The sequence below is a fragment of the Etheostoma spectabile genome, unplaced genomic scaffold (genome assembly GCF_008692095.1).
Source record: "Etheostoma spectabile isolate EspeVRDwgs_2016 unplaced genomic scaffold, UIUC_Espe_1.0 scaffold00002862, whole genome shotgun sequence".
NCBI lineage: Eukaryota > Metazoa > Chordata > Actinopteri > Perciformes > Percidae > Etheostoma > Etheostoma spectabile.
In genome coordinates, this window is record NW_022602959.1 from 6510 (window position 1) to 24530 (window position 18021).

Genomic DNA, 18021 nt, shown 5'->3' on the forward strand with positions numbered 1-18021 from the left:
GCAGTATGTTAGGAGCACAGCAAGTTAAAAACCTCTATATTTTAATTTAAAATAGTTTTTATATACATTACACTAGGCCAAAAAAAAGAAAATCCCTTTTACCTATTTCGGCCATACAGTATTCGGTATTTCGTGGTGTTGGGTTTAATCGGTCTGGAGTAACAACTGTGGCATCAGCGATGGGGCGAAGGTAAAGCCCGGGTTGGTAACGCTGCTACCACCATGAGTACGGCGTGGATGGACTCCGTTCTGGACCAGAAGGCAGCGCCGGCGCTCGCTCTGTGGAAGGAGCGGTACACGGAGCTAGATGGCCGGTGGCTGCCTGCGTGTTTATACAACTTTATACATCCTCAAACTGGCTGGAATCATCACATCCTCTCCAAGGAGGGCACCAGCAGGGACATTGTCTGGAGGAAGTTCAGGCAGCAACTGGCAGAGGAGCTGAGACACGAGTTTAGAAGAGGAAAGGGAGCGGGTGCGCGGTCCGAACCCCGGGGTGGGGGACGCGGTCCGAGGAGCAATGCGCACCACAGCAGACACCAACACGGAGGCAGTGACAGGTTAGGTTAGGTTATAAATGTTCAAAGAAAATACTTTTAGGTGTTTGCATGTTTACATACCATATTTTTCAGATGTGAATGGAATAATTACGTTTTACTACTACGCCATGATATGAGTTATTGAAGCACCTGGGCAACTCAAGTGTATAATTAAACACGTTAAATTGTACATTTTGGTGTTATTTCGTTTTTCTAAAGATATCATAACACAATACCTGCATTAAAATTGCAATTAGGTATTTATCATGACAGATAATAGAGTTTAGAATCTCGCGGTTCCAGTACTTTTGGAATCCCGGCAGTTGTAGTGTTAATGTTGGAGACCGCTACTCGGAAAGAAAGAAATCAAAACAGCTGTTCCCTTTTTATTTAGTTGCTTGGTTTTATTTTAAATTTAGCCACTAGTTTATCTTGTGTTAAAATCATGGCTAACATGCTATTTCTAATCGTTTTTAAATTTTTATTTTATTTCTGGAAATCAACTCGCGACCCCCCCTCTCTGGCTCGCGACCCCACTGGGGTCCCGACCCCCACTTTGGGAATCACTGGCCTATAGTTACTCCACATTTTACAAAGTTGTAGGCTACACTGTGTTTTAATTGCTTTAAATATGCTAGTTTCATGTTTCTGTTTTTATGTGATTAATGTTCTGGTTTTACTGTAAAGTGTCTTTGAGTAACCTACCATGTAAAGCAAAAATAAAATTGATTATTATTTAGCCTTTGCCTTAAAGTGAGCAGAGGGAATTAATGTAGCTCGGGAAATGTACCCTAATGACTCTAGGCTTAATTTCAAACCCTTATTCACAACATGAGAACATGTTTTACAATCATATGCACAAATCTCTATAAGCTATGTCCAATACTAAATATCTTTGTTCAATTAATGTTCATACAGAACTATCAGAAAGGGACAACAACTAGAAAAGGAAGTAAGTGACTTCAATACATGCTGTGAGCATATATGTGAAACAATATGTATGTTTTTTTTTATTCTTCTGACAAGTCACAGCATTAAATAAAAAGATTAAGAAGCATTGTGGTGTTCCGGTGTCATTAATGTAAACTACACTATATACAGTTTGTATACAGGCCACGTTATTGGTCCAGGGATGTGAGACTAATTGAGAAGGTTATGAAACCATAAGAAAGCTATATAAAAAAAACATTAAGCCTACAAACTCTGGAGTAACACAAACTGTCTTTTATTAGAGAAGGACAAGCAACAAGAAAATGAAATCATGAATGTATTGGTCTCTGACCAGTCTGCCATTAATATCATCTGAGAATATCACTACATTAATATCGTCACACTTAATCTCCGGAGCGCGTCCTGTAGAAACCTGAAGCTGAGACCACGGACGCTGCGCTGCTCATCTCTACTTTTACAGAGAGAGTGGACACTGACGCGACTCGCAGGTCTGCCGGCAGGCACCGGCCACCGGGCAGCCTTGAAACTGCCGTCCCACCGGCAAAAGTCCCACTCCCCGTCAGGGTGCCAGTGCAACCATTTCTAACATTAAACAGCTGTAGTAGGGTTTAAATCAAACTCGCGACAACAATAGTGATAAGTAGACTAATACATGTTAATAAAAATAAAGCAGAACACATGCAGAAGACAACGGAATAACTGCTAAACACGTTTATTTCGGATCAGACGGCAGCTGATTTGACACACGAGACTCCAGGATTAATCTTAGCCTGGCTGTTAGCCTGCTCTGGACCAGGCTAGCCACAAAGAATAAATCTCCATGGTTACTTGGCTGGGCTTAATTCAATCTAGTTTCGTGCAACCGAGTCCAAGCCAAATTCATTCAGGATAACTTGAATATCCGGCTTAATCCCTTATCCTAGTTTTGTGCAACAGGCCCCAGTTGTTTCTGGCCACAACAGTGTTTGATGGTTAGTGTTCGGGTGTAGTTGTGGTGTGCATGTTGTCTCATTTATAACTGGTCTTATGGTTGATTGTAGTATTTGTTAAACTTAAGTAAAAGTTACCATCTTACACTTAAAGTAATGTTACCAGCAGTAGTTCAGTAAGTTGAACATGAATATTTATTGTTCTGACATTCATTATAAAATGTAAGTGTCCTTCTGTGTAACAGTCTGTTTACAATGTTGCATATGTAGATTGTGATTTTGGACAGTAAAAACTAAAACAGGGACGCTACATAAAGGTAGTTATTACTTGCATTTAATCTTCAAATATGCGTCACATCGCCTGAAATCTTTGACCCTCAGGATTCAGATAAGACCACATTCAAAAAATACTATGATATAAGCAGGTAAATAACTGCAATCAAGTAATAATACTGAAAAGGAAAGCAGCAATCAAAGTGTGCTAACTTCCCTGCACATTCTTACATTTACCCGGTTCGGCGACATTGTGCCATTGAGTTTTTTTTTTTTTTTTTTTTTTTTTTATTCTGAAAGAAATTAAGTCTCTGGAAATATTATGACCTAAGCAATTAGACAAAATAGTGCAACGTAATTTTGAACCGTTCCTAGAAAGAAACCATAGGTAGCCATTGAATTTGAAACTTCTGAAGTTATTGTTGATCTCAGAAAGAATGATGAACGACACCATCCTATCACAACGCCCATGTTTGTGCCTTTGTTATGCAAATACTCTGGAAGTCTACTTATTAAGAGTATGCATTCCCATTTTTCCCAATTGATTGTAAAAAGCCTTCCTGAGATTGTTGATCTCAGAAATAACCATACAATCACAACTTCCATGTATGTGCTGTGTACCAGTGTTCAATCACCTGCCACTGTATTTCAGCATCAGATGTGTTTTTTTATTTTAAAACACCTGCCCCGTGTGAGGTCGAACTCACGACCTTTAGATTATGAGCCTGACGCGCTGCCTACTGCGCCAACGAGGCTACGAAAACAGTTGCAATGGTTGGGAAAGTTTCGTAAATACTAAGAATTTGGTCGTCAATCTTAATAAAAACAATGTATGTGGAGACCTACGTATTCACACAAAGGCTAAGATCATCCCTAGATGCTTTGTCATGACCAGAACATATTTGTCCACTTTCTCATCTTCTTTTCTCACCAATCAAACTGGTTGATATGTATGTGTAAGCACAGTGTGAGCAATGCTCCAAAGACAAATTCCTCGTATGTGTCCTCATACCTGGCGAATAAAGCTGATTCTGATTCTGATAAAGCTGATTCTGATTCAAAGCTCCCTTCCATTTTTTGCCAATTCTGAGAGACTTCATATCCATTTCTTGACAATCAAAAAGGCGCCTCCTCTTGGCAACGCCCATCTCCATTTCCTACCAATCCAAACGCATTTTCTGCTTAAGAGAGACTTTGCATTTATAATTTGGAACTAACGAAGGCAAGGAGGTCTTCTCTGATATTATCTCTGGAAACAATAATAATTCATGTGCTTTGTTTGCCACTGTCGATAGGTTAACAAACCCTCCAGTACCAGTAGCATCTGAACTTTTATCTACCAAGGCCTGCAATGACTTTGCCTCCTTCTTCATAGACAAAATCCAGAAGATTAGACAAACAATCAGTGCCTCCATATCCAGTACAGGATATGTGTTGTCACAGTGTTCAAGCAAAACTAGTTCCAATATGAAAGAATTTCATACAAATACCATAAAAACCTGTGAAGCATGCACGCTACCACTGAGCTACATCCCCTAAAGATTGTCAGATCCAGGGGGGCCCCGTGTTATCACATTCACATTCACAGAATGAGAAGTGCGTATGGCTATGGTAGCTCCCTTTGATAGCTCAGTTGGTAGAGCGGAGGACTGTAGAGATATAGAACTGAAATCCTTAGGTTGGGGTTCAAATCCGGCTTGAAGGAGCACTTTTTTTCCAGAGGCTACCTTCAAGGATCAATAAAGTGTTTTTGATTCTGATGTACAGATGGATGGTTGACCTAAAAGCACAATACTTCTTCCCGAGACATAACAAGAAACTAAAAAGAAATAGGTGTGGGAGACAGAGTTAAGCCCTGACAGAATAGAGAACTACAGACAAACCATGTGAAATAGTGCCAAGTGTGACCAGAAGAACTGAAAAAAAACTAGAACTATAAAGTACAAACCTTTCTTTAAGAAATCTTTATTGTGCTCACAAGGGCCCTTATTTATGAAATGTGCATACGACCTAAAACAGGCGTAGGACGGGGGTACGCCGATTCCTACGCAGAGTACGGCATTTATCAATTTGAACGTGAGCGTGGGCTGCGAAAAAAATCTCACGTCTGGTCCCACCTTCATGAGCTGTCTCTCTGCCTGCATATTTGAGTGGGATGCAGGAGACCTCTCTCTGTTACGAGCAACTGGGAGGGGCAAACGGAAGGGACCTCATGGTGGTGCCACTGCTGGACCAGGTGCGCATGGAGCACATCAAGAAGGGCCCTATCAAGAAGGGGGGTGTTGTCCTGACCAAGTATGGCTGTGCCAGAGGGTCCACGTCTCTGGGAATTCTTTCATTGCCACCTGACCAGGTTCATTCTGTCTAAGTAGTATGTGTTTCATGATTGTACTTTTGTTTTTGAATGGTAAATGAACCACTGTGCTGGAATTTGTAATCAAAAACATGACCTTTCCCATTTTGACAAACTGTTTTGAACACTTGAGGTATTTCAATGAAGTCTTTGGTCTTGGACAGTTACCTTCCAATCTAAAACTGTATATCCTATTGTCTCTGGAACAATAGTTGGTAGTTGGAGGAGTAATGGCTCTTTACAGTGAATATGCAAAAGAAGATGTTCATAAATTCAGCCCAGGTAAATGCTCAGCCCATATTAACACAGACCTAAACCTCCTCACTTAATGCTGGTTATAATATTCTAAACTCAACAATGCCAGAGAAAAATGACAAAGAGTGACAACATTTTCCAATAAAGTATTGGCTTTTTCCTTGCGAAAGTTTTATTCCAATGACATTGACAAATATACCGTTAGTTACGGTCCCTGTGTGTGTTACGATGTGGAGTACTGATACATGCCGGTAGTGTGGCCGAGCGGTCTAAGGTGCTGAATTTAGGCTCCAGTCTCTCTGGAGGTGTGGGTTCAAATCCCACCACTGTCATTTGCTGATGTTACATAGGTGGAAGACAAACCATATGTTGACTTGAATTTGTATCAGTTACATTATACTCTTATGGCATAGCTTGGTGAAGTGACTGAAGTCATTAGTGGCAACGTATTAGACTCCTTGCTGAATCTGTTGTTTTTATCTTTACTGGCAATTCCTGTTTTTAAATGAACACCCAATCTTAAGTGTTCAATGTGAAATACTCATTCATCAACAAAATTGTCGGTAACTATGACGGGGCGCATACGCTACCAATACCATCCAAAGACTGAGACTGCAGGTATATGTTATATGCCCGTATATGTTTAACGTGTTCATATGTTCTGTTAATTTTCACAATGTTTAAAATCTTCAGTTAACCTAGTCATTCTCCATTTCCCCACAGTAATCCCTCAGCTTTCTTGTGCGCACATTTTAACATCTAAAACTACGGCGCCATTCCTCGCCTAAAACAATCTGAGTCATTCCAGTAAGTGAAAAGGAAACTCACATCTACAAAGGCAAACTTGATATGTGTGACTCCCTGATGGTCTAGTGGCTAGGATTTGGCGCTCTCACCGCCGCGGCCCGGGTTCAATTCCCGGTCAGGGAATGGTCAGGACTTGACAGATACAGATGTAACATTTGAAAGAGAAACTTTTTGGTTAACTTAGATATGTCAAATTCTTCCTCATTAGTTTAACACTAGAACCCCAACACTTTTAAAGAGTATCATTTCCTTTAAATCAGACCCCCGACAACTGATGTATCCTTTTGTCGTCTTTGATGGCTCATAAATACTTCATCTGCAATTATGTCATAATTCATCTAACAATTATTTTCCTTTTTCAAACAGTAACTAAACCCCTGACCAACATTTTTTGCCTGATAATCAATGTATATGAGTGTCAAGTAAAGTTATTGTTGGATTCAGGTCCAAATGTGGACATTTTAGTGCAATGCAAAGGTGCATAACAGATTGCTTTCTACTTACCTGGAGCGATGCAAAGCAGGGGGGGCAACTAGTCAAGGAACAGCAAGAGACTTGGTATTTAAGACTACAAACTGACTACGTGACAGATGTGTAATCTGTCATGTCCTGCCTTCTGAAGCTCTAGCCAGGCGCCATTCCTCTTCACCATCTACACCACAGACTTCAACTACCACGCAGAGTCCTGCCATCTTCAGAAGTTTTCTGATGACTCTGCTGTGGTTGGATGTATCAGCGAGGGGGACGAGGCTGAGTACAGAGCTGTGGGGGGGGACTTTGTCACATGGAGTGAGCAGAACCATCTACAGCTCAACGTGGCAAAGACCAAGGAGCTGGTGGTGGATCTAAGGAGAGCCAAGGCAGCAGTGAGCCCTGTTTCCATCCAGGGGGTCAGTGTGGACATTGTGGAGGACTACAAATACCTGGGAGTGCACTTAGACAATAAACTGGACTGGGCCAAGAACACTCAAGCCCTCAACAGGAAGGGCCAAAGCCGTCTCTATTTTCTGAGAAGGCTGAGGTCCTTCAACATCTGCAGGACGATGCTGAGGATGTTTTATGAGTCTGTGGTGGCCAGTGCTATCCTGTTTGCAGTTGCATGCTGGGACAGCAGGCTGAGGTTAGCGGACGCCAACAGACTCAACAAACTGATCCGCAAGGCCAGTGACGTCGTGGGGGTGGATCTGGACTCTCTGTCGGGTGTGTCAGAGAGGAGGACGCTGTCCAAACTACATGCCATCTTGGACAATGTCTTGCACCCACTCCATGGCTTGCTGCTCATTCACAGGACACTTTCAGTGATAGACTCATTCTCCCACAATGCACCACAGAGCGCCACAAAGTCATTCCTGCCTGTGGCCATCAAACTTTATAACTCCTCGCTCTAAGACACTCAGAGAGGTTGAAACTGGACATATTATCTGTATTATCTGTTTTGTGCAATAACACTGGCTGACATGTGTGCAATACTCAACTGCTACAATTATTACTATTATTATTATTATTATTATTACTATTATATTTACTTTTTACCATTGCAATTCCTAAATAAATGCATCTAATTAATCTTCTTATTATATATATATATCTATCTTATATAAGCTTCTTATTAATACTTCAATAAAGTATTCTGAAATATTGTTAATTATGTAAATAATGTATAGTAACATTCTTTTAACTATGTAAATACCATACATGTCCACACTCTTATATTTCTTTGTTTGTATTTCTACTCTGATATTTATACTATTGTGCAACTGCAACACAGAGTTTCGCTTCGGGGATCCATAAAGTATTTCTGATTTTGAAGGCAATTAAAACTGTTAACATATGGTCTTCATTATCTTTGTAACGGCCTTTAAGCTCCCCCTGGCAAAATTGTATTGTATTATGTTTATTATGTTTGTATTATATACTTTTATATGTCATTAGTGTTCTGTTTCCTATTTTTGCAATAAAGATGACATGAAGAAAAAGAAAAAACTCACTGCTGAACAGCTTTGTTTTCATAAATCACATGTGTGAGGTTGCTGGCTCTGGGAGGCGGGGCTTAGGCTCCCATTGGATGTTCTTGTCACGGTATGAACTCTTGGAAAGGGAACGTGATTGGCTACAACTGGCATGATTGGCGTGTTGATAGCCAATGAGAGCTGTTTCTAAGATGGCCGCTCAGAGAGATGACGCAGCGTATTGGCGCTCCACGGTGGGAGCGCTTGCTGGACGTCGGGGGCTGTCCCGGGGTGAAAACTAAACCGGAAAAGGCGGGGATAGTTTGATTGTGTAGGCAGCAACATGAAGAATACAAACATACCCAGCAACACGGTGCAGGCAGAGGAGACGGAACGAGGTCGGCACGTGAAGTTAGCAGCTAGTTAGCACGGACTCTACAGGACAATACTCCCAACCTGGATGAATTCTCTACACCTGGGAACACTTCCGGACTACAGGAATATTAATAAGCCAGGAAAGGACGGGGGGGGGGGGGGTGAAGGTTTAGGAGCGCCTACAGGTAGGGAAGAGGCATCATTTTCTCATTTTCTCCTTCTTTTCTTCAGTATTATGAGCACTAAGATGATGAATAATGTTCCAGTAAAATGAATGGTTGAACTGAGAATGGACCAATCAGACTGGAGAGGCTGTTCCGTTTCATAATGATAGCCACTGGCCCAGCAGCACGAGGCTTTGAACGCACCTTTGTTCCTTTGATGTTGATCCGGTGTTATGTGCCTTCTGGTTTTTCCCCTCCAGGGGCCTGTTGCACGAAACCACGATAAGGGAATAAGCCGGGATATTCAAATTATCCTGGATGAATTTAGCTTTGACTCGGTTGCACGGAAACCAAATTGAATTAAGCCCAGCCAAGTAACCATGGAGATTTATTCTTTGCGGCTAGCCTGGTCCAGAGCCGGCCTACAGCCAGACTAGCTTCACCTCCTCCTTACTATCCGTATTATATATAGGGCTGCACGATTATGGCCAAAATTATTATCATGATTATTTTGATCAATATTGTGATCACGATTATTATCACGATTATTTGTTGATTTTAACTAAAACAAATTTTATTGTCACATTGGGTATTTATAACTCTTTTCACATCCATATTATGCTACACTGTTATGTTGAAGTTATATGTTGTACATATACAGCTGCAACACATGGAAATGAAAATCTGAAATAGCCTAAGATATATTAAAAAAAAAAAAAATGTATCAACTTCACTTGTTTTAAACAACTGATTAAAAGAGCTAGGAAAAGGGCGGGGTGCGATGGAAGCTACTCCCAGAGAGACGGCTGACTCATTAGGAATGAATGAATGGGGGGCGATGGACATACTCACAGAGAGATGGGGGCGAATGGGTCTCACACGCTGTTCCTCTACGAAGACAGGTTTGCCTCTCATGCTTAACAATATACAGCTGTGTTAATAACAATTAAAACTGTGGACAAATGTCAGAAGCGTGACACCGGTGCTGTCGCCGCTCTGTCTCTGTAGCTGGGGAGCCTGTGTTAGTGAATGGGGGGGCAGGGCTTTGCAGAGAGTAAGAGGAGAGAGCCAAACACAGGCACAGCTTTACAGAAGAAATGTTTCATGAAACGCAAAATTAAAATATATCAATATAAACAACATTGCTTCGTTAGTGGAGAGGCAGCGGATGCGACCTGGAGAAAAAATATTACTCACGCCCTAGAGCTCGGTACGCTAACAGACACTAACTAGCACCATAAAGTAGGGTGACCAGACGTCCTGGTTTCTGGGGACAGTCCCCAGTTTTGGTGACCTGTCCCCGGAAATGCCCCCGGTTTTCACTGTCACTGACAGACCCGAAATTGGATTGAAAGAAAGAAAGAAAACAGTGACCAAACGTAGCCGATAGTCGCACCCCCTCCCCTGCAGGCTCAAGACTAAAGATTACAACACTCTGAGGTAGGGCTGCACAATTAATCAAATTTTAATCGCGATCACGATTTTGACTTCCCACGATCAAATTTGCGTGATCGAGCGATTATTTTTTTTAAAGCGTCATTTCATAGAACGCTCCGGGTTTTGTGCAAAGCCAATCTCCCGCTCCATAAAGCCGTCTGCTCATGAGCCAGTCAGAGTAGTTTCCTGCACCGCGCAGCTTATTAACACAGCTGTATATTGTTAAGTATGAGGAGCAAACCTGTATTTGTAGCAGTGTTTCCATGGTAACTCTGCTATCGCGGCCGCCACGGCGAAGTACACAGAAGAAGTTATTGAATGCAACTAACTTCAGTTGGTAGAGTAACAGCGTGTTAGACGGAGCCGTGCTGGACCCGTTCATAATGAGTCAGCCGTCTCTCTGTGAGTAGCGTCATCACACTCCCTCTCGCAGTTATAAATAGCCTATGTGACAGTACAATTTGTTTTGGTTAAAATCAACAAATAATCATGAGAATAATCGCGATCAAAATTTTGATCAAAATAATCGTGATTATCATTTTGGCCATAATCGTGCAGCCCTACTCTGAGGTGTAAGAAGTAGCAGCAGGGCTGATTCTAGGATCAGACCTGACATGAAATGTTATCATGTTTACAGCTAGTCTCATTTTGTTTGAAAATACATTGAACGTCAACAAGAAGTAATGTCACCCAACATTGCTTGGAGCACCTTTTAAAATGGACAAAATGTTCTTACAGGGCGGCATGCCCATGGACCCTCCTGGGTGGGCTTGTGCCCCAATGCAGCTTTAGGTCTTGTGATGCCCCTGGGGCTGTGTCCCCGTTTAAACTTTTACAAAGATAAAAACATAACCTGTTTTGGAGGTATTTACGCTTCTGAGCTGAAAATGTCCCCGGATTTTGTCTCAGAAAATCTGGTCACCTTACCCTAGATCCCTGTGAGCTAACAGACACTAACTAGCACGACTGGCACTGGTCACTGCTGTTCTCTGAATAACAAAGACGGGACAAAATGTTGCGTTTACTGGTAAACTGGTAAACCTTGAGACCGACGTATGACCGACTAGTATCTGTGGAGTTTTCCTCCCGTTACTCTGTCCTCTGTGACTGTCTCCATCTAGAAACTAAGCTGCTCGGTGCAGGGAACAACTGACTGGCTCATGATCAGACAGTGGTTTACGGAGCGGTAGATGGGCTTTTGCCAAAAAACTCGGAGCGTTCTTTGAAAATGCCTTGTTGCACCATCAAAACGTCTTTCTGAACTTTCTATTTTTACACAGGAACATCTGGAGATGTTCTGCTAAATGAAGTGTGGTTGGTCCAGGCTACTGTGCATGTAGCTTGTAGCTCCAGTTAATGACTTTTGGGCCTTACATTTTAGTAGTTCTTCCAGTCTGAATGCAGGAGATACTTGACACTCTGGACTCCTATGGATTGGTCCCCTCATCAACCCTTGCATTTTCTCCATTCTAACAGAAGATTTTAATCTAGTAAAACATTAGACAACAACACTAGAATTAACTCACAACTCCCATTAGTTCTTCTAACCTTTGAATAATTTTCTCTGCATGTCCCCCCCCCCCCCCCCCCCTGAGCCTACCAAAAGCACCTTTAGCAGACGGCAAGATGGCAACCAGAGCAGGAAAGAAGTGCAAGAAAGAGGAGGAGGAGGAGGAGCAGCAGTCTGCAACAGCAGTGAAGGAGGAAGAGGAAGAGGAGGAGTATGTGGTGGAGAAGGTTTTGGACCGCAGAGTGGTGAAGGGAAGAGTAGAGTTTCTGCTGAAATGGAAGGGGTTCTCAGAGTAAGTATGAGTCTAGAATAATAATAGTTGGTGTTCTTGGTCCTGAGATATATAATATATTTACATATTGCAAATAAGTGTCAGCATGGTATCATGCCCTCAAAGTTGAAGGTTTGGTATTTTGACACTATGTTGCAGACCCACAAATAACCTTACAAGATGGCAATAGAAAAAAGGAATAATAGGAATGATAATTAGAGTGAGAATGGATTGTCTAAAAACAAAGTGTGAGGAGATGTTCTTCTGTCTGCACTCACCTTTCCAGTGAGGATAACACATGGGAGCCACAAGACAACCTGGACCTGGACCTTATCACCGAGTACCTGCAGAAACACAAGGAGATGGAGAGAGGAAGAAGGAGGGCAAGAGGAAAGGTGTCAGGGAGGAGGAGGTGAGTGAAGGAAAGAGGGTACTCCAGACTGAAAGTCACAAAAATCTAATCTCAATATTAATGAATGCACACAGAGGGCTTCACAATTGTCTTTTAGGATTTATATATTATACCGTAATTCCTCAAAGAAAAACTGGTAGTCAATTAAACTGCGGCCCTCTGATAGTGGCCGGGGGGCAACACGGATTAATAAAGGCCGGGAAAATCAGTGTGGATAATCTCCTCTGTGTCTTTCATATAATGTGCAATCATGTTTACCGTAACGTACATTTCTACCAATTTAACTCCACAGATTCCACAATATATACACACTTTGCTTTTCTGGATTATGGTTTTCATGTAAAGTATTTTTTGTGATCAAATTTTTATTTTTGATCTAATTAAGTAACAAAGAGTTCCAACCAATCCCCTGAGACGGAGAGGCTGATGACCCCTACAGAGACTAGATCAAGTTCAACTGGGAGTCAGACACTCCCACAAAGAAAAGTTTCCAGCACTACCAATCCCAGACCATCCCCCGGTTGTTACCGCCTGGCTCAAGGCCGGCAACAAAAAGGCCACGCAGATATTTCAACCCAAACTTTATTAACACACAAACACTCAGCGTAACCATGGCAATGCAGCAGTGGAACTAAGACACAGACATGCTGTGAACGATGCTTCTGGTTTTACTTAGCTTGCTCCACCATGGCGCCTTACTAGCTCACTCACTCACTCAGTCTGTTGATCTACAAACGCAGATCAATGGACATGCATGTATTGATGGGGGGTGTATGAGGCCACCCCCATTTCCACCAATCATTACACCTTTGTGTGCAAACCCTTTACATACAGTTGTGTTCAGAATAACCACAGTGTTTTTAAAGAAGTTTATAATGCTCCAAATCCTTAGAATAGCTTTTAATCCCATAATACCAATGCATTGGGAACACTGCCCATTCATTTCCAAATCAAAACATGACAAACATTGATCAAGTTTGTGTTCTACCTTTACAGGAAGTGAAGACAAAGGAATATTAGCAGTATTGGCATTTTTTTTTAAAAACTCAAATGTTTACTTTATAAACTGAAAATGGGTCAGGGTTTGAATCCCTGCACTGATATTTAGTTGCATAACCATTATTTCTGAGATCTGCTTCATATCTGTGTTGCATGGAGTCACCTGTGAACAGGTATTCCAGCCCAGGACCATTAAACTACATCCCATAATTCCTCTGCCTTACTGGGTTTGGCCTCAGAAACGGCATTTATGATGTCACCCTACAAGTGTTCTCTGGGATTGAGGTCCGGAGGTTGGGCTGGCCCCTCCATAACATCAATCTGGTTCTTCTGGAACCAAGACTTTGCACCTTCCTGTTGTCTTTGGGTTTTTGTCTTGTTGAAAGACCCGTTTCAAAGGCCTTTCCTCTTCAGCATAAGGCAACATGACCTCTTCAAGTATTCTGATGTATTGAAATTGATCCATGATCCCTGGTATGTGATAAACAGGCCCAACACCACAGTATGAGCAACATCCCATAACCACCGTGCTTTACTGTCTTCACAGTGGACTGGGGCTTGATTTCAGTGCAGGGGGATCGGAGGACAAACTGTCTGAGTTTTAGTGTGAAATGCACTATAACCAGCATGCACAACATATGCTTCCTTCCTTTCTTAAATATGTATATATACAGTATATAGATTAAATTTGGGCCATAACTGACACCTGTTTCTTCACAGAATCAATCAACTCACTAATTGAACACAACACTGCTATTATTTTGAACATGCCCCTTTCAATTACAGATTCAATTCCACAGAATGAGCAGCATGCATGTCATGACTATTGGTTTTCTAGGACTCTACAACACTTACTAGTAAATGACTTGCCATGTAGAAATATCACTTTTACCAAAAAATAATTTGAGTTTAGTGATGCTATTATTGTGAACACAACTGTACATCAAAGCTAGTTTTATTCCAGAGCACACAGAAAGCTCTGCTGAGCATCAGAAATGCTTGAGGAAATGTAGCTTGTGTGGACAATACCACATTACACTACCATATTACTTACTTACATAATACTGCTGGCTATACACGTTTGATTTAGCAAAACGACAACCTAAAACAAAAGGTCAAAGGTCAACTGGTGCCCCTCAATGGTTCCAATTTACTTTACTGGAGTAGAGCTGTTCCAGCAACATGAAGACAACACGGTAACACCTACAGATACCAGTGAGAGCTAAAAATCTGTGGGAAAATGTTACATTTACAACTTTCCCGGCACTAAAAATCCCAGATGATCCCCCAATTGTTACCGGCAGGCTAAAGGCTGGCAACAAAATGGAGGCCACACATAAATTGATTAAAAGTAGTTTATTTATCACAAACTAACCAACACTGGATGTTACATTTCCCATAATGCAACTCCATAATAGTGATGTAGGCAGATAATTAAGAAAGGTAATGTGTCAGTCAAATAATGTTCCATAGACATGCTCTAAATGTTGTTTCTAGTTTAAGATAGAGCTCTACAGCATGGCACCTCACTAACTCACTCTCTTGGTTTTTCTTTGTTGATAGAAACGGAGAGGAAGAGGAGTCAAACGTCACCGCTGTCAGCTCTGTGACAAATGTGGAGCAGCTTTTACATTACAGAGTGCCCTGAAAAGGCATCAACGCATTCACACTGGAGAGAAACTGTACAGCTGTGAACAGTGTGGGGAAACCTTTGCTCGTGGTGATGCCCTTAAATCTCACCAGCGCATTCACACTGGAGAGAAACCTCACAGCTGTGAACAATGTGGGGAAACTTTTGCTCGTGGTGATGCCCTTATATCTCACCAGCGTATTCACACTGGAGAGAAGCCGTACTGGTGTAAACAATGTGGGGAAACATTTTCTCATAGTGGTAACCTTAAATCTCACCAGCGCATTCACACTGGAGAGAAGCCGCACTGGTGTGAAGAATGTGGGAAAATGTTTTCTCGGCGTGATCACCTTAAAAAGCACCAGCTTATTCACACTGGAGAGAAGCCGCACTGGTGTGAACAATGTGGGAAAACGTTTTCTCGGTGTGATCACCTTAAGAAACACCAGCGGATTCACAACGGAGAGAAGCCGTACTGGTGTGAACAATGTGGGGAAACGTTTTCTCAGAGTAGTAACCTTAAAAGACACCAGCGCATTCACTCTGCCTTGTTGTGAACATGTTTCAGAGCCAAGCTGTTTCCTCCTCCTCATGCCCTGATAGCTGTGTTGTTATATTCTGATCTTCTCTCCACATTGAAGGCTGACCAGCAGTAACTTTCTCTTCTGAACAACATGCAGAGGTGGGTAGAGTAGCCAAAAATTGTACTCAAGTATAAGTACTGTTACTTCAGAATAATATGACTCAAGTAAAAGTAAAAGTAGTCATCCAAATAATTACTTGAGTAAGAGTAAAAAAGTGCTTAATGAAAAAACTACTCAAGTAGTGAGTAACTGTTGAGTAACGTCTGATTTATTTCTTAACACAAGCATCAATCAGACAAAGATTAAAAAATAATCATCTTTAGGCAAATTATAGTTCATCCAATCAATAAAATGAATTTAAATTAATTTATTAATTACAAAATAGCTTACTTGAGAGACTTGTCACATCAAATTTGGATGGATACTGCATGTGCAAAACATTCTGTATGTAACCTAAAAGACAAACATCCACCTCTCCACAGCAAAAACTAAAACTACCGCTACGTCTCCTCAGGTTAGATGTTGAGTTGTTGAACGCTAACATGTCCGTTTGTTTTGGTCGACACAGAAGACGCCGCATAACGTTTGATTCTGACGTCTTTGCTTTGCTACGAGTGTAAAGCTAACCTGTCCCGCTGCTGAAACGAGTACGGTCACGTGACTGCACAACGACGTGTGATTGGTTAAGCACAGTCACGTGGTAGCGCCTTCAGCGGAAGACTCTCTCTCTCTCTCTCTGTCAAAATAAAACATTAAAATGAGACGTACGCGGGGGTAAAAACAATGAAGCGTAGTAACGAGCTCATTGTAGCCTAATGTAGTGGAGTAAGAGTACAGTTTATTTTTCACTAATCTACTCAAGTAAAAGTATTGTGATTTAAAACTACTCCTAGAAGTACCATTTTTTTCAAAAACTTACTCAAGTAAATGTAACGGAGTAAATGTAACCGTTACTACCCACCTCTGACAACATTGTGTAGTTATTGTGGATCAGCTGGACTGTTTTCTGCCTGTCCTCAGAACCCTTTACCACTACTGGTACCCACCGTGGGAAGGAGAAGGCCCAAGGCGAATCATTAAGACGTTTAAAGATGTTTTGGTTGGAAAACGTAGACATGTCTGAAACTTTTTTTTTTTGTAAAAACTTTCTTCTCCTCTCTAGAAACATACACAACTTTTTTTGGCTGACAGGAAATCAGTATAATTTTCATTTTAGGAATACATTTTTGTCACCCTTGTACAATTCTAACCTCTCAAAAGTTGGCAAAAACTATAACCTTTGAGCATTGTCAGTTTAATAAGTGCAAATTTAATATTTGTGTAAACTGGTCCTCTTATTACCAACATATTGGTAATTGGACCTGTTTAATTGTACGCTCTCAAGTTATTGTTGTTTTGTAGTTTAACATCATGTTTTCCTACTTTGTGGAATTTCATTTAAAAATCTTTGTCTGACATTTCATATTTTCTGTGACTGAATGTGGTTTTAAATCTGTTGAGGTCTGTTCAGACTGAAAGTAAAGACACTGATGATGTCATACAAAATCAGAAAATAGAAAGCAAAAAGCTGATCTATTCATCTGACTTGTAAAATAACCAATGATTGAATTGTTTTAAATGTTTTGCAATGTGGAACAATAAAATACAAAATAAAAGAAATTAAACAAGGTCTATGGCTGACTTGATTTGGTGGATTTATCCTTCCTGCCGTTTCTGTGTTCTCCTTGATAAGAGAACGTTTCCATCCACTAAAAGTGCTGAAAGATTCAGATTATTATTCTAAGTGTGTGACATTATGGGATGGATCCCTACAGAGATAGAGCTTTTAGTTTAACCAGGCTTCCTGTTAATAATCACTACTTTTAGCGTGTATAGAGCACCATATCTCCATATCTCCATGATAATTAATCACTTCTAAATCACTCTTCTAAAACAAAAGACATTTACTAACTATTTGACATTGATATCTTTGGTCAATATATAATGCATCCCCCCACCCTTTGATTGTTTCCTATTGATGAGTGACAGTTCATATCCCTCATCTCCACCAACTCCTGTTGTTTATATAGGACAGCTGAAGACATGTAAGGGAAGAGAGATGGTGAATGACATGCAGCAAACGCCCTCTTCACCCACATATTCTGGGACTGCTCCGTGACACAGACACACTGGAAAGACATTAAAGAGGACATGGACAACATATTCCTCTGGACCGTTTATTTTCTTACTGGAGAAAACACCTGAAAACTTGCTGTTACATATTTTGTTAATGATTGCAAGAAACATGATCACAATAATGGGATAAAGTCTAGCCGCCCTATACATGAAATCAAACAGGTCCGTACAATGGAAAATGTTATTGCTTTTTACAGTTTAAAGTACCTTTGTACATAAGAAGATGGACCCCTGTCATTTGAGCCTTGATTTAGAATAATTTAAACATACTGTGATATGCAATGGTTTATTTACCCTGATTCCATGTAGTCAATACATATGTTGAATGACGTTCAACCACAAGATGACACTTATTTCTTTATTTTCTATTTTTTAATTAAAGGTCCTCTGAAATGCTGCTTTTTGATG

General features: G+C 41.0%; 1 protein-coding gene and 2 non-coding genes across 3 annotated transcripts; all 3 read left to right on the forward strand.

Moving 5' to 3' along the window:
• The first annotated feature begins 4847 nt into the window (after positions 1-4847).
• LOC116676196 (zinc finger protein 239-like) lies at positions 4848-15548 on the forward strand. Its single transcript, XM_032507481.1, has 3 exons — positions 4848-4928; positions 12184-12225; positions 14788-15548. The coding sequence occupies exons 1-3, from the start codon at positions 4848-4850 to the stop codon at positions 15409-15411; spliced, it is 747 nt and encodes a 248-aa protein (XP_032363372.1). The 3' UTR covers positions 15412-15548.
• Positions 5551-5632, forward strand: trnal-uag (transfer RNA leucine (anticodon UAG)). Its single transcript has one exon. It is a non-coding gene; the product is annotated as a tRNA-Leu (tRNA).
• trnae-cuc (transfer RNA glutamic acid (anticodon CUC)) lies at positions 6159-6230 on the forward strand. Its single transcript has one exon. It is a non-coding gene; the product is annotated as a tRNA-Glu (tRNA).
• Positions 15549-18021: the final 2473 nt, after the last annotated feature.

Excerpts from the sequence above, each read along its gene's own strand:
- LOC116676196 (XM_032507481.1), top strand. The coding sequence starts at position 4,848 with ATGCAGGAGACCTCTCTCTGTTACGAGCAACTGGGAGGGGCAAACGGA. Across the intron at positions 4,929-12,183 it reads TGGTGCCACTGCTGGACCAG|AGGAAGAAGGAGGGCAAGAG; the intron begins GTGCGCATGGAG and ends GGAGATGGAGAG. Across the intron at positions 12,226-14,787 it reads AAGGTGTCAGGGAGGAGGAG|AAACGGAGAGGAAGAGGAGT; the intron begins GTGAGTGAAGGA and ends CTTTGTTGATAG.